General features: G+C 43.1%; 1 protein-coding gene across 1 annotated transcript in view; it reads right to left on the bottom strand.

Moving 5' to 3' along the window:
* Positions 1-27,028, bottom strand: part of LOC100170207 (interleukin 15 receptor subunit alpha) — a gene marked incomplete at its 3' end in the record, with an annotated part of 29,964 nt that continues 2,936 nt past the window's right edge. Inside the window, 5 exon segments of the mRNA NM_001129987.1 lie at positions 1-32; positions 2,359-2,368; positions 3,967-4,485; positions 4,578-4,650; positions 4,773-4,814. Coding sequence (NP_001123459.1) covers positions 4,422-4,485; positions 4,578-4,650; positions 4,773-4,814 — 179 coding nt within the window.

The raw sequence follows: 27,028 nt of genomic DNA, 5'->3' as shown, positions 1-27,028 counted from the left end.
AAGAAGAAAAATAAAATATATAAATAAATTGTCCGATAGGTCTATTCAGATAGCAGCCGATAAGACAGCTAACGATTAGCGGACCGCAGATGGGGCATTTAGGTAACGTCAGCCGAGGAGCCAGCCGGATAACTCCCTCGGGTAGATAACGTCGGTAGTCCAGTTGTGAAGGCCCGGTGGGGCTCCGCGTTGGCAGTAAAACGGGTCCGGATAGGTGATTGTTGCCCAGGAGTGACTGATGGAACTCTTCAGCTGGCTAGCTCCGGAATAATTGATATTTGCTCCGGAATCGACGTAAGCCGATAGTCACACGGATAGCAGGTGCGAGATCCAGGTATAAATGTCCAGAGTTAGCGGTTGAAATCCGGGGACATGGAGAGAAAAATAGGTCCGGTATGTTCCGAGCCGCGCCGTACAAAACTGGCGATAGATTTTCGAGCTAAAGGATAGCTGAATACTAACGATTAGCCAGTAAAGAAGCTATCTAGCTTCTGGTTAGCTTCAGGCTAACTTCTGGCTAGCTTCTATGGAGGATTACAGATTTAAATTAAATTGGTGAGGCGGGTTGCAGGAGAGTGTTTTGAAGATGAGTTTATGGAAAATAAAAAATATATATAAAAATGTATGCGAGGAAAGTTGTGTATATATATATAACCAGGACACGACAAGGACAAAAGACGTCTGACTGCTATGCCATCTTGGAGCAATTGAGTGTACATCATTTTACGAAGTAACTAGCTAGCTACAGTTAATAGTTTAATTAGCTAGCTAATGATTGTAGCTAGCTAACGTTATGTCTGTCACTGACTTGGCTCTCACCTTCATAGTTGTTTATGTAGCTTCCTATATACATATTGAACCCCTTTTCATTCTTGCTAGCTGGAGTCTCGGGGGCTGATTTAACAATTTGATGTAAATCATGAATATTAATTTGAGGCAATCCTGAAGACACCTAGTAAAAAACTGCGACATAGTGGTAGTAACGTTATATCGTCAATAACAACTAGACTGACCCACCTGTCTGTATAAGGTCCCACATTTGACAGTGCATGTCAGAGCAAAAACCAAGCCATGAGGGCGAAGGAATTGTCCGCAGAGCTCAGAGACAGGATTGTGGCTGCACAAATCTGGGGAAGGGTACCAAAACATGTCTGCAGCATTGAAGGTCCCCAAGAACACAGTGGCCCTCATCATTCTTAAATGGAAGAAGTTTGGAACCACCAAGACTCTGACTAGAGCTGGTCCCCCAGCCAAACTGAGCAATTGGGAGAGAAGGTCCTTGGTCAGGCAGGTGACCAAGAACCCAATGGTCACTCTGAAAGAGCTCCAGAGTTCCTCTGTGGAGATTGGGAGAACATTCCAGGACAACCATCTCTGCAGCACTCCACCAATCAAGCCTTTATGGTAGAGTGGCCAGACGGGAGCCACTCCTCAGTATAGGCACATGACAGCCTGCTTGGAGTTTGCCAAAAGGCACCTAAAGGACTCTCAGACCATGGGAAACAAGATTCTCTGGTCTGATGAAACCAAGATTGAACTCTTTGGCCTAAATGCCAAGCGTCACATCTGGAGGAAACCAGGTACCGCTCATCACCTGGCCAATACCATCCCTACTGTGAAATATGGTGGTGGCAGCATCATGCTGTGGGGATGTTTTTCAGCGGCAGGGACTGGAACACTAGTTAGGATCGAGGGAAAGATGAACGTTTGCAAATAACAGAGATCCTTGATGAAAACCTGCTCCAGAGTGCCCAGGACCTCAGACTGGGATGAAGGTTCACCTTCCAATAGGCCAATGACCCTAAGCACACAGCCAAGATAACGCAGGAGATGCTACAGGACAAGTCTCTGAATGTCCTTGAGTGGCTCAGCCAGAGCCCGGACTTGAACCCGATCTAACATCTCTGGAGAGACCTGGAAATAGCTGTGCAGTGACGCTCCCCATCCAACCTGACAGAGGTTGAGAGGATCTCCAGAGAAGAATGGGAGAAACTCCCCAAATACAGTTGTGCCAAGCTTGTAGCGTCATACCCAAGAAGACTCGAGGCTGTAATCACCGCCAAGGGTGCTTCAACAAAGTACTGAGTAAAGGGTCTGAATACTTACAGTAAGTAAATGTGATATTTCAGTTCTTTATTGGTAATACATTTGCAAAAATGTCTAAAAACCTGTTTTTGCCTCATTTGATAAGGGAAAACAATTATTTTAAACGATTTTAGAATAAGGCTATAACAAAATGTGGAAAAAATGAAGGGGTCTGAATACTTTCCGAATGCACTGTAGTCAATTGTTTTCTAATATAATCAATATGCTTTCCAAAAGATCATTTAGAATCTATCCTCAAACCCAGATATTTCAAACAAACAATCAACACTTTCAAGCATTGTTCCATCACTTCAATGAATTTAGAAATTTCCAGCTATGGAGTTCATTCTGTGTCATACCAAACAGCATTTTTTATTTCATTTCAACTTTATTTAACTAGGTAGGCTAGTTGAGAACAAGTTCTCATTTACAACTGCGACCTGGCCAAGATAAAGCATAGCAGGGTGAACAGACAACAACACAGAATTACACATGGAGTAAACAATAAACAAGTCAATAACACAGTATGATATAGGACTTTGGAGTTGCTTGTATCTGTAAATTATTTGAAGTGGATGTATACTGCACTGCATCATCAGCGTATAAGTGATCTTGTGTATCCTGACAAATTAGAGGCAATTCATTTATGACTATAGAGATTGATGTACTCCTCTACTGAGTCCAAGAAGTTGTGATTTGTGTCCGTCTATGAAAACACATTGTTTTCTAATGCTAAAATATGCATGAAACCAGTTTAGTGATCTGTTAGTGAAACCAATGTTAACGTTTCGCTAGTAAAATAGAATTCCCAACTAAATCAATGATGGCATCAGTTAGTTGGCCTTGGTCAGATTAAGAATATAAATCATTAGTAAATTTCAATAACGCTGTAGGTGGTAGAATGGTTGGGTCTAAAGCCAGATTATTTCAAAGGTAATTTGTGTATTTTCAGAACTGCTGTGGATTTTTGTTTTTATTTTTTGTAAGACTATCCATATAGGAGGCTTTTCTAGCTTTAGTTTTACCAGTGTTTCATAATTTTCTATAGGACTCCAAATCAGTTGGATCTTTGGTGACCATTTTTTCTACTGTGCTTTGCCCAGGCTTTATACCCCTTTCTCTGAACAACTGTATTAAGTTAGAGCTAACCCATGGAAGGTGAAGGCCCTTAATAACCTGTTGTGACTAGGGGGCAGTATTTTCATTTTTTGAAAAAAAAAAATTCCCTTAGTAAACGGGATATTTTGTCAGGACAAGATGCTAGAATATGCATATAATTGACAGCTTAGGATAGAAAACACTCTAACGTTTCCAAAACTGTAAAAATATTGTCTGTGAGTATAACAGAACTAATGTTGCAGGCGAAGGCCTGAGAAAAATCCAATCTGGAAGTGCCCCATGTTTTGAAAGCGCTGCGTTCCAATGAGTCCCTATTGATCAGTGAATGGGCTATCAACCAGATTACTCTTTCTCCGTATTCCTGAAGGTGTCTACAGCATTGTGACGTAGTTTTACGCATTTATGTTGAAGAATACCCGTAAGCGGCTACATTGCGCAAGTGGTCACCTGATGCTGCCAGAGAGATTCTCGCGTAAAATACAGAGGTAGCCATTACTCCAATCGGTCCTACTGAAAAACGAATTGTCCCGATGGATATATTGTCTAATAGATATTTTAAAAACACCTTGAGGATTGATTATAAACAACGTTTGCCATGTTTCTGTCTTATGGAGGTAATTTGAAAAATGCCGTTTTCGTGACTGCAATTTACGGGCGATTTCTCAGCCAAACGTGAAGAACAAACGGAGCTATTTCGCCTACAAAAATAATATTTTTGAAAAAAAGGAACATTTGCTATCTAACTGGGAGTAAGTAAGGAAATAAAAAACAACAGTAAAAATACAGTGAATAATAACAGTAGCGAGGCTATATACAGTAGCGAGGCTATATACAGTAGCAAGGCTATATACAGGCACCGGTTAGTCGGGCCTAACTTTCACTGTTCTCCAAAGTTGCATGTTTATCACATACCTTTTGTGAATTCAGTGAGAAAGTAATCCCATGGATTTTGGGCTGTTGTGATTAGTTAGAATCTTTGCCAGTTTAAGGATATTAATTAATCAATTAAATAAATCAATATGTCTTAAATTAATACATTTGGGTGGTGCTTTTGTTATTTTAATTTTCCACGTGAGGACACTCAGGTCCAAGCCACTGTAATTTTTGGTCCAGTTCTTGTCCAATCCAAGGTCATTGTTCCCCCACCATCAGACTGATGTACCTTTGTCTTTTCTAAGTGGCTGCTGGTTGTCCGCCAGGGCACTAAGGAGTGTGGCTCATGTCACAACATTCATTTGCATAATTTCGTCTGGTGTTGGCGACAGATCAAGCCGCTGCATCCTGCCATAAGGGAGAGAAAGTGTTTGGAATTCAACAGAGACGTAATAAGACCCCCTTCCCACAAGAAACACTGGTTGACCAGCCAATCTTACCGTTTCCTTCTCCAAAACATTAGTACTCCAAACGCTGCAACCAGCAAGATGGTTACTACCACCCCACCTACACCTAGGATTTCCATTCAATGGGAACAAGAGAGAAACAAAACCATCAGGAGAAAGGACTCAGACTTACTTCCTGTTATACTCCTTCTCTCCCTCCCTGTAATCTCTGTGTGGTAGCCTACTCACCTGCATATATGGCTGTAGCAGAACTCTTCCCAGTGCTTCCATCTGAGAGTGAGAGAGAAAGAGAGACTGCATAAGTAATTAAAAAAGTCTTGAGAGATTCATGAGTGTGGTAATAATGGTCAAAGGGGCGGCAGGGTAGCCTGGTGGTTGGAGTGTTGGACTAGTAACCGGAAGGTTGCAAGTTCAAACCCCCAAACTGACAAGGTACAAATCTGTCGTTCTGCCCCTGAACAGGCAGTTAACCCACTGTTCCTAGGCCGTCATTGAAAATAAGAATTTGTTCTTAACTGACTTGCCTGGTTAAATAAAGGTAAAAAAAACAAAAAAAAGAATGATGCCAGGAAACGGTTGTAGTGAGTGTGTAGTTAGCATGGCCATGCCAGGGGAGATCAGTGGGAGTGAAGCCAGCTGGCAGAGGAACACAGGCAGTTTTCTCTAAAGACTAGCATTGTCTAGCACAGCGGTTCCAAAGCTAGGGGTCGCGATCCTAAGTGGGGTCACCGGATATAAAAATGGGGTCGCAGGAAAATGTTCAATGTGTGGGGAGGCACCGGCAAAGAAGCTCACATCAATACCTTTGTCAGATATATATTTAACTAGGCAAGTCAGTTAAGAACAAATTCTTATTTACAATGACGGCCTAGGAAAATTGGGTCAACTGCTTTGTTCGGGGGCAGAACGACAGATTTTTACCATGTCAGCTCGGGGATTCGATCTTGCAACCTTTCGGTTACTGGCTCCACGCTCTAACCACTAGGCTACCTACAGTGCCTTGCGAAAGTATTCGGCCCCCTTGAACTTTGCAACCTTTTGCCATATTTCAGGCTTCAAACATAAAGATATAAAACTGTATTTTTTGTGAAGAATCAACAATAAGTGGGACACAATCATGAAGTGGAACGACATTTATTGGATATTTCAAACTTTAACAAATCAAAAACTGAAAAGTTGGGCGTGCAAAATTATTCAGCCCCCTTAAGTTAATACTTTGTAGCGCCACCTTTTGCTGCGATTACAGCTGTAAGTCGCTTGGGGTAAGTCGCTTGGGGTAAGTCTCGATCAGTTTTGCACATCGAGAGACTGACATTTTTTCCCATTCCTCCTTGCAAAACAGCTCGAGCTCAGTGAGGTTGGACGGAGAACATTTGTGAACAGCAGTTTTCAGTTCTTTCCACAGATTCTCGATTGGATTCAGGTCTGGACTTTGACTTGGCCATTCTAACACCTGGATATGTTTATTTTTGAACCATTCCATTGTAGATTTTGCTTTATGTTTTGGATCATTGTCTTGTTGGAAGACAAATCTCCGTCCCAGTCTCAGGTCTTTTGCAGACTCCATCAGGTTTTCTTCCAGAATGGTCCTGTATTTGGCTCCATCCATCTTCCCATCAATTTTAACCATCTTCCCTGTCCCTGCTGAAGAAAAGCAGGCCCAAACCATGATGCTGCCACCACCATGTTTGACAGTGGGGATGGTGTGTTCAGCTGTGTTGCTCTTACGCCAAACATAACGTTTTGCATTGTTACCAAAAAGTTCAATTTTGGTTTCATCTGACCAGAGCACCTTCTTCCACATGTTTGGTGTGTCTCCCAGGTGGCTTGTGGCAAACTTTAAACGACACTTTTTATGGATATCTTTAAGAAATGGCTTTCTTCTTGCCACTCTTCCATAAAGGCCAGATTTGTGCAATATACGACTGATTGTTGTCCTATGGACAGAGTCTCCCACCTCAGCTGTAGATCTCTGCAGTTCATCCAGAGTGATCATGGGCCTCTTGGCTGCATCTCTGATCAGTCTTCTCCTTGTATGAGCTGAAAGTTTAGAGGGACGGCCAGGTCTTGGTAGATTTGCAGTGGTCTGATACTCCTTCCATTTCAATATTATCGCTTGCACAGTGCTCCTTGGGATGTTTAAAGCTTGGGAAATCTTTTTGTATCCAAATCCGGCTTGAAACTTCTTCACAACAGTATCTCGGACCTGCCTGGTGTGTTCCTTGTTCTTCATGATGCTCTCTGCGCTTTTAACGGACCTCAGACTATCACAGTGCAGGTGCATTTATACGGAGACTTGATTACACACTGGTGGATTGTATTTATCATCATTAGTCATTTAGGTCAACATTGGATCATTCAGAGATCCTCACTGAACTTCTGGAGAGAGTTTGCTGCACTGAAAGTAAAGGGGCTGAATAATTTTGCACGCCCATTTTTTCAGTTTTTGATTTGTTAAAAAAGTTTAAAATATCCAATAAATGTCGTTCCACTTCATGATTGTGTCCCACTTGTTGATGATTCTTCACAAAAAAATACAGTTTTATATCTTTATGTTTGAAATTCAAGGGGGCCGAATACTTTCGCAAGGCACTGTATGTGATTGCTAGCAATCAAGAGGAAACTGACTAAAAGACTCAAACTCACATGATCTCCAATGAGCGTTAGCTGTGAGGGCAGAGGTGCCCATGCATTGACTTTTGTTCGCTGTACATGTCGGACATAATATTCTGTCTCACGATTCCTGAGCATGAAACGGCACAGGGGATATTCAAATCAAATATCTAATCAAATTTTATTCGTCACATACGCCGAATGTTCAGTGAAATGCTTACTTACGAGCCCCTAACCAACAGTGCAGTTTTATAAAATACAGATAAGAATAAGAGATAAAAGTAACAAGTAATTAAAGAGCAGCAGTGAAATAACAATAGTGAGTCCATATACAGAAGGGTACCGATACAGGGTCAATGTGCGGGGGCACCCGTTATAGAGTTATCAAAGTGACTATGCATAGATGACAACAGAGAGTAGCAGTGGTGTAAAGAGGGTGTGTGGGGGGGGAGGGGGGGGGGGGCACTGCAAATAATAGGTAGCCATTTGACTAGTGTAGTGCCTTGGGGTCGGAGGCGGAGCAGTTGCCATAACAGGCAGTGATGCAACCAGTCAGGATGCTCTCGATGGTGCAGCTGTAGAACTTTGAGGATCTGAGGACCAATGCCAAATCTTTTCAGTCTCCTGAGGGGGAATAGGTTTTGTTGTGCCCTCTTCACGACTGTCTTGGTGTGCTTGGACCATGTTAGTTTTTTGGTGATGTGAACACCAAGGAACTTGAAGCTCTCAACCTGCTCCACTGCAGACCTGTCGATGAGAATGGGGGCGTGCTCGGCCCTCGTTTTCCTGTAGTCCACAATCATCTCCTTTGTCCTGATGACGTTGAGGGAGAGGTTGTTGTCCTGGCACCACACGGCCAGGTCTCTGACCTCCTCACTATAAGCTGTCTCGTCATTGTCGGTGATCAGGCTGTTGTGTCATCGTCAAATTCAATGATGGTGTTGGAGTCATGCCTGACAGTGCAGTCATGAGTGAACAAGGAGTACAGTAGGTGACTGAGCACACACCCCTGGGGGGCTCCTGTGTTGAGGATCAGCGTGGGGGATGTGTTATTACTTACCCTTATCACCTGGGGGTGGCCCATCAGGAAGTCCAGGATCCAGTTGCAGAGGGAGGTTTTTAGTCCCAGGGTCTTTAGCTTATTGATGAGCTTTGCAGGCACTATGGTGTTGAACGCTGAGCTGTAGTGAATGAATAGCATTCTCACATAGGTGTTCTTTTTGTCCAGATGGGAAAGGGCAGTGTGGAGTGCAATAGAGATTGCATCATCTGTGGATCTGTTGGGGCGGTATGTTAATTGGAGTGGGTCTAGGGTTTCTGGGATGATGGTGTTGATGTGAGCCATGACCAGCCTTTCAAGGCACTTCATGGCTACAGATGTGAGTGCTACGGGTCGGTAGTCATTTAGGCAGGTTACCTTAGTGTTCTTGGGCACAGGGACTATGGTGGTCTGCTTAAAACATGTTGGTATTACAGACTCAGACAGGGAGAGGTTGAAAATGTTAGTGAAGACAATTGCCAGTTGGCAGCGCATGCTCGCAGTACACGTCCTGGTAATCCATCTGGCCCTGCGGCCTTGTGAATGTTGACCTGTTTAAAGGTCTTACTCACATCGGCTGCGGAGAGCATGATCACACAGTCTTCCGGAACAGCTGGTGCTCTCATGCATGTTTCAGTGTTATTTGCCTCGAAGCGAGCATAGAAGTAGTATAGTTTGTCTGGTAGACTCGTGTCACTGGCAAGCTCTCGGCTGTTCTTCCCCGTGTAATCTTTTTTTATTTTTTTTATTTTACCCCTTTTTCTCCCCAATTTCGTGGTATCCAATTGTTGTAGTAGCTACTACAGTGCCTTGCGAAAGAATTCAGCCCCCTTGAATTTTGCGACCTTTTGCCACATTTCAGGCTTCAAACATAAAGATATAAAACTGTATTTTTTTGTGACGAATCGACAACAATTGTTGCACAATCGTGAAGTGGAACGACATTTATTGGATATTTCAAACTTTTTTAACAAATCAAAAACTGAAAAATTGGGCGTGCAAAATTATTCAGCCCCTTTACTTTCAGTGCAGCAAACTCTCTCCAGAAGTTCAGTGAGGATCTCTGAATGATCCAATGTTGACCTAAATGACTAATGATGATAAATACAATCCACCTGTGTGTAATCAAGTCTCCGTATAAATGCACCTGCACTGTGATAGTCTCAGAGGTCCGTTAAAAGCGCAGAGAGCATCATGAAGAACAAGGAACACACCAGGCAGGTCCGAGATACTGTTGTGAAGAAGTTTAAAGCCGGATTTGGATACAAAAAGATTTCCCAAGCTTTAAACTTCCCAAGGAGCACTGTGCAAGCGATAATATTGAAATGGAAGGAGTATCAGACCACTGCAAATCTACCAAGACCTGGCCGTCCCTCTAAACTTTCAGCTCATACAAGGAGAAGACTGATCAGAGATGCAGCCAAGAGGCCCATGATCACTCTGGATGAACTGCAGAGATCTACAGCTGAGGTGGGAGACTCTGTCCATAGGACAACAATCAGTCGTGTATTGCACAAATCTGGCCTTTATGGAAGAGTGGCAAGAAGAAAGCCATTTCTTAAAGATATCCATAAAAAGTGTCGTTTAAAGTTTGCCACAAGCCACCTGGGAGACACACCAAACATGTGGAAGAAGGTGCTCTGGTCAGATAAATCCAAAATTGAACTTTTTGGCAACAATGCAAAACGTTATGTTTGGCGTAAAAGCAACACAGCTCATCACCTTGGACACACCATCCCCACTGTCAAACATGGTGGTGGCAGCATCATGGTTTGGGCCTGCTTTTCTTCAGCAGGGACAGGGAAGATGGTTAAAATTGATGGGAAGATGGATGGAGCCAAATACAGGACCATTCTGGAAGAAAACCTGATGGAGTCTGCAAAAGACCTGAGACTGGGATGGAGATTTGTTTTCCAACAAGACAATGATCCAAAACATAATGCAAAATCTACAATGGAATGGTTCAAAAATAAACATATCCAGGTGTTAGAATGGCCAAGTCAAAGTCCAGACCTGAATCCAATCGAGAATCTGTGGAAAGAACTGAAAACTGCTGTTCACAAATGCTCTCCATCCAACCTCACTGAGCTCGAGCTGTTTTGCAAGGAGGAATGGGAAAAAATGTCAGTCTCTCGATGTGCAAAACTGATAGACATACCCCAAGCGACTTACAGCTGTAATCGCAACAAAAGGTGGCGCTACAAAGTATTAACTTAAGGGGGCTGAATAATTTTGCACGCCCAATTTTTCAGTTTTTGATTTGTTAAAAAGTTTGAAATATCCAATAAATGTTGTTTATGTCGTACAGTTTTATGTTTGAAGCCTGAAATGTGGCAAAAGGTCGCAAAGTTCAAGGGGGCCGAATACTTTCGCAAGGCACTGTATCTTGTCTCATCGCTACAACTCCCGTACGGGCTCGGGAGAGACGAAGGTTGAAAGTCATGCGTCCTCCGATACACAACCCAACCAAGCCGCACTGCTTCTCAACACAGCACGCATCCAACCCGGAAGCCAGCCGCTGGTGCGGGAGGAAACACCGTGCACCTGGCCACCTTGGCTAGCGCACACTGCGCCCAGCCCGCCACAGGAGTCGCTGATGCGCGATGAGACAAGGACACCCCTACCGACCAAGCCCTCCCTAACCCGGGCGACGCTAGGCCAATTGTGCGTCGCCTCACGGACCTCCCGGGAACCCAGGAACTCTGATGGCACAGCTGGCGCTGCAGTACAGCGCCCTTAACCACTGCGCCTCCCGGGAGGCCCCCTTCTCCGTGTAGTCTAATGGTTTGCAAGCCCTGCCACATGACGAGTGTCAGAGCCGGTATAGTACGATTCGATCTTAGTCCTGTATTGATGCTTTGCCTGTTTGATGGTTCGTCGGAGGGCATAGCGGGATTTCTTATAAGTTTCCGGATTAGAGTCCCGCTCCTTGAAAGCGGCAGCTCTAGCCTTTAGCTCAGTGCGGATGCTGCCTGTAATCCATGGCTTCTAGTCGGGGTATGTACGTACAGTCACTGTGGGGATGAAGTCATCAATGAAGCCAATAACTGGTTAAACTATCCACAATTCAATGGAATTGCTACCCTCTGCATGCACAGTGCATTCTTCCATCACATGTACAGCTGATTCGTAAGATCTTGCACACTCATGAGATGCTATTGAGCCCACCCTACTACACTGTCTGAGCCAAGGACTACATACTTTCTGGTAAGTTTTGATTAAGGAAAAAGGAAACCGCACACTGCTCTTGACAGTAACACTGATATTTAATAAGCTTACGTATGGGCCTCATGGCCTTCGTCAAAGCTCTGACGAAGGCCGTGAGGCCGATACGTAAGCTTAGTATCACTGATATTTAATAAGCTTACGTATGGAAGGAGGTTTTCACTCAAAATCTCACGATACATGGCCCCATTCATTCTTTCCTTTACACAGATCAGTCATCCTGGTCCCTTTGCAGAAAAACAGCCCAAAGCATGATGTTTCCACCCCCATGCTTCACAGTAGGTATGGTGTTCTTTAGATGCAACTTTGTCCTCCAAACACGACGAGTTGAGTTTTTACCAAAAAGTTATATTTTGGTTTCATCTGACCATATGACATTCTCCCAATCTTCTTCTGGATCATCCAAATGCTCTCTAGCAAACTTCCGACGGGCCTGGACATGTACTGGCTTAAGCACGGGGACACGTCTGGCACTGCAGGATTTGAGTCCCTGGCGGCGTAGTGTGTTGCTGGTGGTAGGCTTTGTTACTTTGGTCCCAGCTCTCTGAAGGTCATTCACTAGGTCCCCCCTTGTGGTTCTGGGATTTTTGCTCACCGTTCTTGTGATCATTTTGACCCCACGGGGTGAGATCTTCGTGGAGCCCCAGATCGAGGGAGATTATCAGTGGTCTTGTATGTCTTCCATTTCCTACTAATTGCTCCCACAGTTGATTTCTTCAAACCAAGCTGCTTCCCTATTGCAGATTCAGTCTTCCCAGCCTGGTGCAGGTCTACAATTTTGTTTCTGGTGTCCTTTGACAGCTCTTTGGTCTTGGCCATAGTGGAGTTTGGAGTGTGACTGTTTGAGGTTGTGGACAGATGTCTTTTATACTGATAACAAGTTCAAACAGGTGCCATTAATACAGGTAATGAGTGGAGGACAGAGGAGCCTCTTAAAGGAGAAGTTACAGGTCTGTGAGAGCCAGAAATCTTGCTTGTTTGTAGGTGACCAAATACTTATTTTCCACTATGATTTGCAAATAAATAAATTAAAAATCATACAATGTGATTTTCTGGATTTTTTTTTCTCATTTTGTCTGTCATAGTTGAAGTGGAGTGGGAAATGATGAAAACTACAGGCCTCTCATCTTTTTAAGTGGGAGAACTTGCACAATTGGTGGCTCACTAAATACTTTTTTGCCCCAGTGTAACCTGATTTTTTTGTTAACTTATGTAAAGTAAATAGTAGCCGACAGCAAAGTGTGTTTAAATCATTTCTAACTTGTTAACAATTTCTGCTAGTTAGTTTTTGCTACCATGTGGGTTTTAGCTTACTTGAGTCTGCTAACTGAGGAGTGTTAATTCACCTGTTTCCATACATATTTCATTTTAAAACATTTATCTTACAAAATAGTTGTTTAATCTAACTGCTTAACTATTTATCTGTACATGGAATTGTATTTGTTTAAAAAATATATATATATATTCTTCTAATCTTTTTATAGGGAAAATGCCACGGGCACTATCTGATGTGTGGAGACATTTCACTGCAGCTAATGTAGAAGGAAAAGCTGTGTACATTTTCAAATACTGTGCCAAATCATATGTGAAGAATGCAACAAAGATACAGAATCATCTGGCCAAGTGCATAAAGTTCCCTGAGCGCTCACAACAAGCAACCTCTGACAAAAGTCCCTCTACTTCTAGTCGAGGTGAAAATGATGAATCAGACAGCTTACCGATAGCAACAGCTAATGGTCTTCCTGGAATCAGAAGTTTTTGTTGACTCAATGGAGGAACATAGTCAGAGAAATGCTGATGAATGTCTTGCTCGAGCTGTGTATGCAACTGATTCACCTCTGATGCTTACAGGCAATGTGTTTTGGAAGAGATTTCTGAATGTTCTTCGCCCAGCATACACCCCTCAAACCAGACATGCTTTATCTACTCATTTGCTGGATGCAGAGTTCAACAGAGTTCAAGTGAAGGTCAAGCAAATCATAGAGAAAGCAGACTGTATTGCAATCATCTCTGATGGGTGGTCAAATGTTCGTGGGCAAGGAATAATTAACTACATCATCTCCAACCCTCAACCAGTATTCTACACGAGCACAGACACAAGGAGACAACAGACACACCGGTCTCTACATTGCAGATGAGCTGAAGGCAGTCATCAATGGCCTTGGACCACAGAAGGTATTTGCACTGGTGACAGACAATGCTGCGAACATGAAGGCTGCTTGGTCTAAAGTGGAGGAGTCCTACCCTCACATCACACCCATTGGCTGTGCTGCTCATGCATTGAATCTGCTCCTCAAGGCACTGAAAACAATGGATACACTCTATAAGAGAGCCAAGGAAATGGTTAGGTATGTGAAGGGTCATCAAGTTATAGCAGCAATCTACCTCATCAAGCAATACGAGAAGAATAAGAGCACCACATTGAAGCTGCCCAGCAGCACCTGTTGGGGTGGTGTTGTCATCATGTTTGACAGTCTCCTGGAGGGGAAGGAGTCTCTCCAATAAATGGCCATATCACAGTCTGCCAATATGGACAGCCCCAGCAAGAGGATCCTCCTGGATGATGTATTTTGGGAGAGCGTGGTAAGCAGCCTGAAACTCCTGAAACCTATAGCAGTAGCCATTGCACGGATTGAGGGAGACAATGCCATCCTGTCTGATGTTCAGACTCTGCTTGCAGATGTAAGAGAAGAAATCCGTACTGCCCTGCCCACTTCACTGTTACTCCAAGCAGAGGAAACTGCAGTTCTGAAATACATCAAAAAGCATGAAGACTTCTGCCTGAAGCCCATACACGCCGCAGCATGCATGTTGGGTCCCAAGTATGCTTGCAAGATAATTCTGTCTGGTGCAGAGATCAACAAGGCCTATGTCATCACTACTGTGTCTTGCCACCTTGGCCTGGATGAGGGCAAGGTTCTTGGCAGTCTGGCGAAGTACACTTCCAAGCAAGGGCTTTGGGATGGATATGCAATATGGCAGTCGTGCCAACATATCTCATTAGCCACCTGGTCGAAGGGACTTTGTGGATCTGAGGCTCTTTCCCCGGTTGCCTCCATCATCTCCAAATCCCACCAACATCAGCCGCCTCAGAGCGTAACTGGTCCTTGTTTGGGAACACACACACCAAAGCACGCAACATGCTGACCAATACAAGGGTTGAAAATTTGGTGGCCATCCGGGAAAATTTGAAGCTTTTTGAACCTGACAACAACCCATCCTCAACAAGGTTGGAAAGTGACAGTGAAGATGAGGCCTCAGAGTCTGATGTTCTAGAGGTGGACATTGAGGAGGTCCAGGGAGAAGACATGGAAGCCTGAGAGGAATACAACCAAAGCTTTAGTTTCTAGACTATAATTTTACAGATGTATGTTGAAAACATTTTTGGGAGATTGGGGATCATTCAATATTCCCTTTCTTTTGTTGTTCAGTAAAATCATCCCATGTGAAGAGTCAACTCATTTAATTAAAGTTCAATTCGTAACAGATACATTTGGGAGACTGAATGAACTGAACACAAGCATGCTGGGTCCATTTCAAGGACAGCTTTTTTCCATATACGTAACATTTCAAAAATCAGAAACTTTCTGTCCAGAAATTATGCAGAAAAATTCATCCATGCTTTTGTCACTTCTAGGTTAGACTACTGCAATGCTCTACTTTCCGGCTACCCGGATAAAGCACTAAATAAACTTCAGTTAGTGCTAAATACGGCTGCTAGAATCCTGACTAGAACCAAAAAATTTGATCATATTACTCCAGTGCTAGCCTCTCTACACTGTCTTCCTGTCAAAGCAAGGGCTGATTTCAAGGTTTTACTGCTAACCTACAAAGCGTTACATGGGCTTGCTCCTACCTATCTCTCTGATTTGGTCCTGCCGTACATACCTACACGTACGCTACGGTCACAAGACGCAGGCCTCCTAATTGTCCCTAGAATTTCTAAGCAAACAGCTGGAGGCAGGGCTTTCTCCTATAGAGCTCCATTTTTATGGAACGGTCTGCCTACCCATGTCAGAGACGCAAACTCGGTCTCGACCTTTAAGTCTTTACTGAAGACTCATCTCTTCAGTGGGTCATATGATCGAGTGTAGTCTGGCCCAGGAGTGGGAAGGTGAACGGAAAGGCTCTGGAGCAACGAATCGCCCTTGCTGTCTCTGCCTGGCCGGTTCCCCTCTTTCCACTGGGATTCTCTGCCTCCAACCCTATTACAGGGGCTGAGTCACTGGCTTACTGGGGCTCTCTCATGCCATCCCTGGAGGGGGTGCGTCACCTGAGTGGGTTGATTTACTGATGTGGTCATCCTGTCTGGGTTGGCGCCCCCCCCCCTTGGGTTGTGCCGTGGCGGAGGTCTTTGTGGGCTATACTCAGCCTTGTCTCAGGATGGTAAGTTGGTGGTTGAAGATATCCCTCTAGTGGTGTGGGGGCTGTGCTTTGGCAAAGTGGGTGGGGTTATATCCTTCCTGTTTGGCCCTGTCCGGGTGTGTCCTCGGATGGGGCCACAGTGTCTCCTGACCCCTCCTGTCTCAGCCTCCAGTATTTATGCTGCAGTAGTTTATGTGTCGGGGGGGCTAGGGTCAGTTTGTTATATCTGGAGTACTTCTCCTGTCCTATTCGGTGTCCTGTGTGAATCTAAGTGTGCGTTCTCTAATTCTCTCCTTCTCTCTCTCTCTCTCGGAGGACCTGAGCCCTAGGACCATGCCCCAGGACTACCTGACATGATGACTCCTTGCTGTCCCCAGTCCACCTGACCGTGCTGCTGCTCTAGTTTCAACTGTTCTGCCTTATTATTATTCGACCATGCTGGTCATTTATGAACATTTGAACATCTTGGCCATGTTCTGTTATAATCTCCACCCGGCACAGCCAGAAGAGGACTGGCCACCCCACATAGCCTGGTTCCTCTCTAGGTTTCTTCCTATGTTTTGACCTTTCTATGGAGTTTTCCTAGCCACCGTGCTTCTACACCTGCATTGCTTGCTGTTTGGGGTTTTAGGCTGGGTTTCTGTACAGCACTTTGAGATATCAGCTGATGTACGAAGGGCTATATAAATACATTTGATTTGATTTGGGTGGGTAAATAAAAAAATACATTCTACAGATGACTGAATGAATCAGTGAATTCAGAGGAAAGACCTTCTTATTGGAGAGAGTCTTTCAAAAACCAACCATGCACCCTTCCCTCGGCGGTGCATTTTTCTAAACAGAAAACAGCATCAGTAAGTGTCTCACATGAGTGATGACTGCTCACCTTCAGCGCTTTGAAGTGCACTTTCGGACCTACTTCCCAATCCATTTGACTGTGATCCTGGATCAGTTGACATGCCGGTAAGTCAAATTGAACAGGTGATCGAGGTGTCATGTGACCGAAAGCATTCAGGGGTCACCATGGAGGAGTATTGGTTCCTGACTCAAGGGGAATACCCTTCCATCTTCCTCTGTGCGTTCAAAACAAATGGGAACTCCGAAATCTCAGACTTATGACTTCAGTGCGTTTAAGACAACTGGGAACTCTGAAAAGAACGATCTCTGACTGGGAAAAAGAGTTTTGAACGGTCATCCAACTCGGAATTCCAACTCTGGAACTCAAGCCTCTTTCTAGAGCTCCGACTTTCCGACCTGAAGATTACTGACGTCATTATTTGACCGGGTACTTTTCTGAGTTCTCAGTTGTCTTGAACGCGCCATAAAGCTCATGCCACCCTTCGCCAGCTCATATCTGTGTGAAGCTGGATTCCGTGCTCTCGTCTGCATTAAAACCAAACACAGATTGAGGTTGGATGTGACAGCAGAGATGAGGTGCGCACTGTCGACCACGCCCCTGATTTTGAGAAGCTCCGACACTACATGCATCTAGCACACCCATCTCATTAGTGTTGTTGAGAAAAGATAAATTGTCAGACTAATTTGCAATTGACTGTCATAGACCGAAATAAAAAAGTAACATTGGCTGTTAATTACATTTGAATAACATTTGTTTTACATGGTTGGGGCAATGAGAATTTTCAGATATCAAAATGGGGTCGTGGGCCAAAGAGTTTTGGGAACCCCTGGTCTAGCATGAACAACAAAGAACAGTACACCAGAATGGACCATTACCCAACATATATTTTTCTTGCATTTATTTAAGGATCTATCTGTACTATTTAGTAAAGTGATATACTATGGGACTAAGTCTCCTCACCGCCAACTGGATAGTCACTGGAGGTTGGGGCTCTGTTGGGGACACAGTAACTCTCTGATGGAGAAACAGTCTTCGTGGAGACAGAGGTCACCGCACTGGACTTATTCACTGGCACTGATGTGATGTCACTGATGATGGTGGTTGTCACTGTAACCCTAGTAATGACCTCTTGGGTCTCTGTGACAGAATCTAGGGTTAGAGGGAAAAGGTCAGAGTAACAGTTTTAACTGACTTGTCCAACTATACCTCATAGAAGCAAGGCAGCAATTGATGAAAATTGGGAGGGACATACGCAGTGTTTGAGATAAAAGTGAACTGAGAGTGGTTGGTCTTGGGCTAACTCTCTCTGTGGGCACTGAGAGGTGCGTTGTAGGAAATTGAGTTGTCTTGTGGGTTGTTGAAGCTGTTGGGGGAGAGAGGATGAAAGAGGTCTGTCACAGGAAATCAATACAACCAGGACAGGGACTTAAAGTGCATTTAGAGAGTATTCACACCCCTCGAATTCTTCCACATTTTGTTGTGTTACAGCCTGAATTTAACATTGATTGAATTGAGCTTTTGTGTCAATGATCTACACACCATACCCCATAATATCAAAGTGGAATTATGTTTTTAGAAATGTTTACAAGTTAATTTAAAATGAAAAGCTAAAATGTCTTGAACGTTGCTTAACAAGTCACATAAGTTGCATGGACTCACCCTGTGTGCAATAATAGTGTTTAAAAGTTCTAATGCAGCTGTTTAGCTTAATATCAAATCATTTCTGGGTAACAATTAAGTAACTTACTGAGAATTGGTTAAAAAGAAACCAAAATAACAAGAACTTTGCTAGGACTGTCTTGGAGTGGTCTGAGTCAGGAGGGGGAAACAGAAAATTAGCTGTTATTAGCAGAGGTTTAGAACTGTCTTTCTAATTGGTCTATTAACTAATTTACCGCATGGTGATGTCACCAGCCAGGCCAAAACGCCATCCCTTTTCAAACAGCTCCTACACTAAAAGGGTATTATCATAATTTTCACAGTATTAGTGTGGAAATATAGAGTACCAGTCAAAAGTTTGGACACACCTACTCATTCAAGGGCTTTTCTTTCTTTTTACTATTTTCTACATTATAGAATAATAGTGAAGACAAACTTTTAAGTAATAAATATGGAATCATGTAGTAACCAAAAAAGTGTTAAACAAATCAAAATATGTTTTATATTTGAGATTCTTCAAAGTTGTCACCTTTTGCCTTGATGACAGCTTTGCACACTCTTGGCATTTTCTCAACCAGCTTCAGGAGGTGTGCCTTGTTAAAAGTTAATTTGTGGAATTTCTTTCCTCCTTAATTCATTTGAGACAATCAGTTGTGTTGTGAGAAGGTAGGGTTGGTATACAAAAGAGAGCCCTAGTTGGTAAAAGACCAAGTCCATATTATGGCAAGAACAGCTCAAATAAGCAAAGAGAAATGACAGTCCACCGTTACTTTAAGACATGAAGGTCAGTCAACGCGGAAAATGTCAAGAACTTTGAAAGTTTCTTCAAGTGCAGTTGCAAAAACCATCAAGTGCTATGATGAAACTGGCTCTCATGAAGACTGCCACAGGAAAGGAAGACCCAGAGTTACGTCTGTTGCAAGTCCAATAGAGCCCAAATAAATGCTTCAGAGTTCAAGTAACGGACACATCTCAACATCAACTGTTCAGAGGAGACTGCGTGAATCAGGCCTTCATGGTCGAATTGCTGCAAAGAAACCATTACTAAAGGACACCAATAATAATTAGAGACTTGCTTGGGCCAAGAAACACGAGCAATGGGCATTAGACAGGTGGAAATCTGTCCTTCGGCCTGATGAGTCCAAATTTGAGATTTTTGGTTCCAACTGCCGTGTCTTTGTGAGATGCAGAGTAGGTGAACGGATGATCTCTGCATGTGTTTGTTCACCCCGTGAAGCATGGAGGAGGTGTGATGGTGTGGGTGTGCTTTGCTTGTGACACTGTCAGTGATTTATTTAGAATTCAAGGCACACTTAACCAGCATGGCTACCACAGCATTCTGCAGTGATACACCATCCCATCTGGTTTGCACTTAGTGGGACTACATGTTTTTCAACAGGACAATGACCCAAAATACACCCCCGGCTGTGTAAGGGCTATTTGACCAAGAAGGAGAATGGTGTAGTGCTGATTCAGATGACCTGGCACCCACAATCACCTGACCTCAACCCAATTGCAATGGTTTGGGATGAGTTGGACGGCAGAGTGAAGGAAAAGCAGCCAGCAAGTGCTCAGCATATGTGGGAACTCCTGCAAGAGTACATTCCAGGTGAAGCTGGTTGAGAGAATGCAAAGAGTGTGCAAAGCTGTCATCAAAGCAAAGGGTGGCTACTTTGAAGAATATAAAATCTAAAACCCTTCTTTGGTTACTACATGATTCCATATGTGTTATTTCATAGTTTGATGTCTTCACTATTATTCTACAATGAAGTAAAAAATAAAGAAAAACCCTTGAATGACTTGACAATTAAATCCATTGTAATTCCACTTTGTAACAGAACAAAATGTGGAAAAAGTCGAAGGGTGCGAATACTTTCTGAAGGCACCGTAGGTCCCAGCCCAAGTCAAACAAACACCTGCACACAGTGTGGGGTTGGACACAGAAACCGCTCAAATCACAGAGAGAATCACATGGTGTACTCAGACGGTTGATAAACACAGCCTGATCAATGTCAGTGGACCCTTTCCCTTAGGTCAGCGTTTCCCAAACCAAGGGGGTGCACATTTTGGTTTTTCCCTAGCACTACACAGCTGATTCAAATAATCAACTAATCCTCACGTGTTGAATCAGCTGTGTAGTGTTAGGGCTGTGTAGCGTTAACCAAAACGTGCAACCCGTGGGCTCCCGAGTACCACATTTGGGAAACGCTGCCTTAGGTCCATTGGCAATGTACAGAACGTTCCATACAATGTATCTTTCCATATACTGTATCACACAGATCATTTACCCAAAAGGTTAGGAGAAAGTGAAAGTAGTGGTGCTGAATCACAAGAAGTGGAAAGGAGAGAGGATATGTTGACGGCAGTCAGTTATTTTTAGTCTGGTATTACAAGAAATATACACCAACTCCCCTATGGTACTTTCCATTTGCTTTCCATAGTACTTTCAAACTTGTACTTCTTTATTTTTTTTTAACTGCCTTATGTTCAAACCATACAGTAACATTATGGAAATGTTGTGCAGCTGACCGATTGGCTCATTTCCCAGATATCAGAGATAATGATTCTCTCTCTCTCTACTGACAATTTACCCCAGTGTTTTACCCAAAAGGCTCAGACTTTTCTTTTTCCCCTGTATGGGGAAGTGTCTCACTGGGCCATGGCTGCGGAGGACGTGCTCTGACTTGGAGCCAAGGCAAGGCTATGGGTACTTTTCAGCTGTCATTTACATAAATGGCTAACTGTGAACTTTAACACCTTCTCACAAAAGCAACAATCTTGAATGATGCCGAGTTTGTGGATTATGCTCGCCACAAGTCATTAGTGACAAACTCCTGATGAAAACACAATAATAGCACTAGAGCATTAACATAAAACACTGGTGAGACCCAGGTGTGGGAGTAAGTCTAGATGGAAAAGTGCCCACATCACCAATGAACTATCATGGTCCAAACATACCAAGACAGTCATGAAGAGGCCACGACAAAACCTTTTGCCCCACAGGACACTGAAAAGATTTGGCATGGGCCCCCAGATCCTCAAAAGGTTCTACAGCTGCACCATCAAGAGCATCCTGACCGGTTGCATCACCGCCTGGTATGGCGCTACAAAGGTTAGTGAGAATGGCCCAGTACGTCACTGGGGCCAAGCTTCCTGCCATCCAGGACCAATATAATAGGGGGTGTCAGAGGAAAGTCCATAAAATTGTCAGAGACTCCAGTCACCCAAGTTAAAGACTGTTTTCTCTGCTACCGCACGGCAAGCGGTACCGGGGTGCCAAGTCTAGGACCAAAAGTCTCCTCAACAGCTTCTACCCCCAAGCCATTAGACTGCTGAACATTTCATAAAAATCGCCACCGGACAATTTACATTGACCCCCCCTGTACACTGCTGCTACTCGCGGTTTGTTTGTTACCTATGCATAGACAATTCGCCCCCACCTACATGTACAGATTATTCTTATTGTGTTATTTTTAATTATTACTTCTTTTTTTTGCCTACTTGGTAAATAATTTATTCTTCTTGAACTGTTTGTTAAGGGCTTGTAAGTAAGCATTTCACGGTAAAGTCTACACTTGTTGTATTCGGCGCATGTGGCAAATGAAGTTTGATTTGCTGGCTGCTGGCTTTAATCTCATTGATCTCCCCTGACATGAAACCCCCTACAACCATTTCCTGCCATCAGGCTTTGGCATTTATTAACAACATTCCTAAATCTCTCTTTCTCTCTCTGGCAGAGACAGGCAGGCATGCAGACAGGCAATACTCACGTTCTATCGTAGTTGGAATGGATGGGTCAGCTGGAATAAGCATGTGAGAATCAGCCAGACAATACACACGTTTGTTCCAAATATCTAGTCTCATACCTGCTCTTTATATGTAAATGATATGCATTCCAGATATAGTCTATAGTTGGAATACCTTATCTTATAGGTGTGGCTTGTCTGTCTCAATGTGTCATAGGAGCATCTACTTACGTATGCATATCAGTGTTGGGAGTGTCCACTGAAGAACCTGTCCAATCCGTTTGCACTTGATGAGATTGGAGGTTCCCGCCTTCCTCACATAGCCATCCACACACTGGTAGCGCAGAGATTCGTTTTCTTGATAAATTTCCCTCGTGTTCAAAGGCTTGGTGAGCTTCCAATGAGACAGGGGTGGGCACACGTCTGAGGGGTGATGAGAAGGTGACTAAGTAAATAAGGTGTGTTCCGATAATACTGGGGTGGAACCAAAGCCTCAGTGGTGCAGTCACGATTTGAACATTTTGGGGGACCAATTTTGTCTTGGGGGGGAATGCATGGAGACTTATCTCCCTCACCAGCTTTAAACATCTGCTATCTGAGCAGCTAACCGATCGCTGCAGCTGTACATAGTCCATCTGTAAATAGCCCACCCAATCTACCTACCTCATCCCCATACTGTTTTTATTTATTTACTTTTCTGCTCTTTTGCACACCAGTATCTCTACCTGCAAATGACCATCTGATCATTTATCACTCCAGTGTTAATCTTCAAAATTGTAATTATTCACCTACCTCCTCATGCCTTTTGCACACAATGTATATAGACTCTTTTTTCTACTGTGTTATTGACTGGTTTATTGTTTACTCCATGTGTAACTCTGTTGTTGTCTGTTCACACTGCTATGCTTTATCTTGGCCAGGTCGCAGTTGTAAATGAGAACTTGTTCTCAACTAGCCTACCTGGTTATATAAAGGTGTTCTCAACTAGCCTACCTGGTTAAATAAAGGTGTTCTCAACTAGCCTACCTGGTTATATAAAGGTAAAATAAAATAAATTAAAAAATGCTGCATTTTAAAGCCCCATTGCATATGTTATCAGATTATTCTGTTTAACAATTAAGAACCTACTGTAATAGTTGTCCACTCAAATTGTCCAAAATAAACTATTTTTCAATCAATAATTGTGCTAGGACTATCTGGGAGTGGTCTGAGTGGGGAGGGAAGGACACCTAAGCAGTGCCACAATGCTAACCACAATGTGGCTCAATCCACCAGAGCGGAGGGACCTAATGGGAGGGATATGTCATCAGAAAATGAGCTGTTATTGGTCAACTAACATACCATCTGGTAATGTCACCAGGCAAGCCTAAACACAGCCTGTAACATTTGCTGATTAGGAGGTCCTGTGAATATTTTGTGGATTGTATTTTCAACTAGCAACTATTATCATTTCACATGATCACAAAAAAAAATCACCTTTACAGTGTTAGTTTCTTCAGTTGTAGCATAATATAATACATAATAAAAAAAATAACATTTTGACTGCACTAGGCCTTTAACAATGTTTGCCATTACTCATGGGCTGCCTTCCAAACACTTAAAAGACACACCCTCGTCCACTTACTGTACCCTTGCCTTATGCCCTTCCACTTACTGTATCCTCCTCACCTTATGCCCGGGTCCATAATTAGCCAAGCAAGGGAAGTTTGCAACGTAAGCCCCTCAGCCCTCGTTTTTAGTCGGCTTTGCGAGTGTACAATTATGTTCACTCCAGGGCCTGAAACCTCCCATAATTCAATTCGCTACCATTGTACATCCGCTAAGAAAAGTCTGTGAAAACTTATAACAACATCAATGGAGAAATCAACATACAACAACGTAAGTAAAAACGAATGCAAATAAGTTAGAAAGTGTGCTACTAATGCACATGACTGCACAAACACGTCTCGTAAAAGTAAATATGTTTTTGTTTGGTTATCTTTTGAGAAATACATTTTTTTCCTTCTTCAGAAGCTAGGCAGGCTAACGTTAGTTAGCAAATTAATTTGCTAGCTATCATACAGTAGGCATATATTAATAATTATTTAATACAAGTAGACGTGCACTCAATTGACTGTTGTGCATATAAAGTACCTGGTGGCTGAAAACACAATCATCGCAGGATGAACGAGTGACAAATTTCCAGCCAAGGGCGGTCCAATTAAAAATCATTCCTACCTCCCTCGCCCCTTGCCCTGTCAGTGTATACTCGTCAAACTTCATGATTCGTCATCAGAAGTGTCCACTTAATTTGAGGGCTGAGGGGATAGGGTATGTCTTTTAAGTGTTTGGACCTCAGCCCAGGTCTCTCTGGAAGGTTAGTAGAAAACATAGTAGGAGAGGAAAGATACGCTTCAGTAGTGTTTTAAAGGCCAATATAAGCAAGACAATGGGTGTGAATATGTTTAACTATTACATTTCAGAGAGCCTTTAAAATAGCCTTCATTTGGTTGGCCCACAGATGTGGCAGGTTCCTGTCATGTCAAATAGTGTCCACTGCCAAATTGTGTTCAACCCCTGCATCCCAATGGGCTAAAACAGGGTCACACATGGTGTTTTCTGGTAGTCTTAAAAATCTTCATGGTATCAAAAGTATACACCACACACACATATGGTTATTGACACAAATTGAAGAAGACACCTTGTACCGTGTCAGATATTGAGTTGAAATGGTGTCTGAGTTTACATCCCAATATTACACTTTAACTTTCTGTCCAAAAAGGATGCAGACAAATTAATCCATGCTTTTGTTACTTCTAGGTTAGACTACTGCAATGCTCTACTTTCCGGCTATCTGGATAAAGCACTAAATAAACTTCAGTTAGTGCTAAATACGGCTGCTAGAATCCTGACTAGAATCAACAAATTTGATCATATTACTCCAGTGCTAGCCTCCTGTTAAGGCAAGGGCTGATTTCAAGGTTTTACTGCTATTTTTCAATCAATAATTGTGCTAGGACTGTCTGGGAGTGGTCTGAGTGGGGAGGGAAGGGCACCTAAGCAGTGCCACAATGCTAACCACAATGTGGCTCAATCCACCAGAGCGGAGGGACCTAATGGGAGGGATATGTCATCAGAAAATGAGCTGTTATTGGTCAACTAACATACCATCTGGTAATGTCACCAGGCAAGCCTAAACTCCATCCATGTAACATTTGCTGATTAGAAGGTCCTGTGAAGATTTTGTGGATTGTATTTTCAACTAGCAACTATTATCATTTCACATGATCACAAAAAAAAAAAACACTTTTACAGTGTTCGTTTCTTCAGTTGTAGCATAATATAATACATAATAAAAAAATAACTAATTTTGACTGCACTAGGCCTTTAACAATGTTTGCCATTACTCATGGGCTGCCGTCCAAACACTTAAAAGACACACCCTCGTCCACTTACTGTACCCTTGCCTTATGCCCTTCCACTTACTGTATCCTCACCTTATGCCCTTGGGGGAATCCCCGTTGCCATCTTGGAGGGCGGGTCCAAATGATTAACCAAGCAAGGGAAGTTTGCAACGTAAGCCCCTCAGCCCTCGTTTTTAGTCGGCTTTGCGAGTGTACAATTATGTTCACTCCAGGGCCTGAAACCCCCCATAATTCAATTCGTGACCATTGTACATCCGCTAAGAAAGGTCTGTGAAAACTTAAAAACAACATCAATGGAGAAATCAACATACAACAACGTAAGTAAAAACGAATGCAAGTAAGTTAGAAAGTGTGCTACTAATGCACATGACTGCACAAACACGTCTCGTAAAAGTAAATATGTTTTTGTTTGGTTATCTTTTGAGAAATGTTTTTTTTCCTTCTTCAGAAGCTAGGCAGGCTAACGTTAGTTAGCAAATGAATTTGCTAGCTATCATACAGTAGGCATATATTAATAATTATTTAATACAAGTAGACATGCACTCAATTGACTGTTGTGCATATAAAGTACCTGGTGGATGAAAACACAATCATCGCGGGATGAACGAGTGACAAATTTCCAGCCAAGGGCGGTCCAATTAAAAATCATTCCTACCTCCCTCGCCCCTTGCCCTGTCAGTGTATACTCGTCAAACTTCATGATTCGTCATCAGAATTGTCCACTTAATTTGAGGGCTGAGGGGATAAGGTGTGTCTTTTAAGTGTTTGGACCTCAGCCCAGGTCTCTCTGGAAGGTTAGTAGAAAACAGGGTCACACATGGTGTTTTTTGGTAGTCTTAAAAATCTTCATGGTATCAAAAGTATACACCACACACACATATGGTTATTGACACAAATTGAAGAAGACACCTGTACCATGTCAGATATTGAGTTGAAATGGAGTCTGAGTTTACATCCCAATATTACACTTGAACTTTCTGTCCAAAAAGGAGGGCAGAAAAATTAATCCATGCTTTTGTTACTTCTAGGTTAGACTACTGCAATGCTCTACTTTCCGGCTACCTGGATAAAGCACTAAATAAACTTCAGTTAGTGCTAAATACGGCTGCTAGAATCCTGACTAGAACCAAAAAATGTGATCATATTACTCCAGTGCTAGCCTCCCTATACTGGCTTCCTGTTAAGGCAAGGGCTGATTTCAAGGTTTAACTGCTAACCTACAAAGCATTACATGGGCTTCCTCCTACCTATCTTTATGATTTGGTCCTGCCGTACATACCTACACGTACGCTACGGTCACCAGACGCAGGCCCCCTAATTGTCCCTAGAATTTCTAAGCAAACAACTGGAGGCAGGGCTTTCTCCTATAGAACTCATTTTTTATGAAATGGTCTGCCTACCCATGTGAGAGACGCAGACTCGGTCTCAACCTTTAAGTCTTTATTGAAGAATCACCTCTTCAGTGGGTCATATGATTGAGTGTAGTCTGGCCCAGGCGTGTGAAGGCTCTGGAGCAACGAACCGCCCTTGCTGTCTCTGCCTGGCCGGTTCCCCTCTCTCCACTGGGAATCTCT

This window comes from Oncorhynchus mykiss, chromosome 21, assembly GCF_057628025.1.
Source record: "Oncorhynchus mykiss isolate SJ-2025 chromosome 21, ASM5762802v1, whole genome shotgun sequence".
In the NCBI taxonomy this organism is placed as follows: domain Eukaryota; kingdom Metazoa; phylum Chordata; class Actinopteri; order Salmoniformes; family Salmonidae; genus Oncorhynchus; species Oncorhynchus mykiss.
This window is presented reverse-complemented; position numbering and strand designations above follow the sequence as displayed.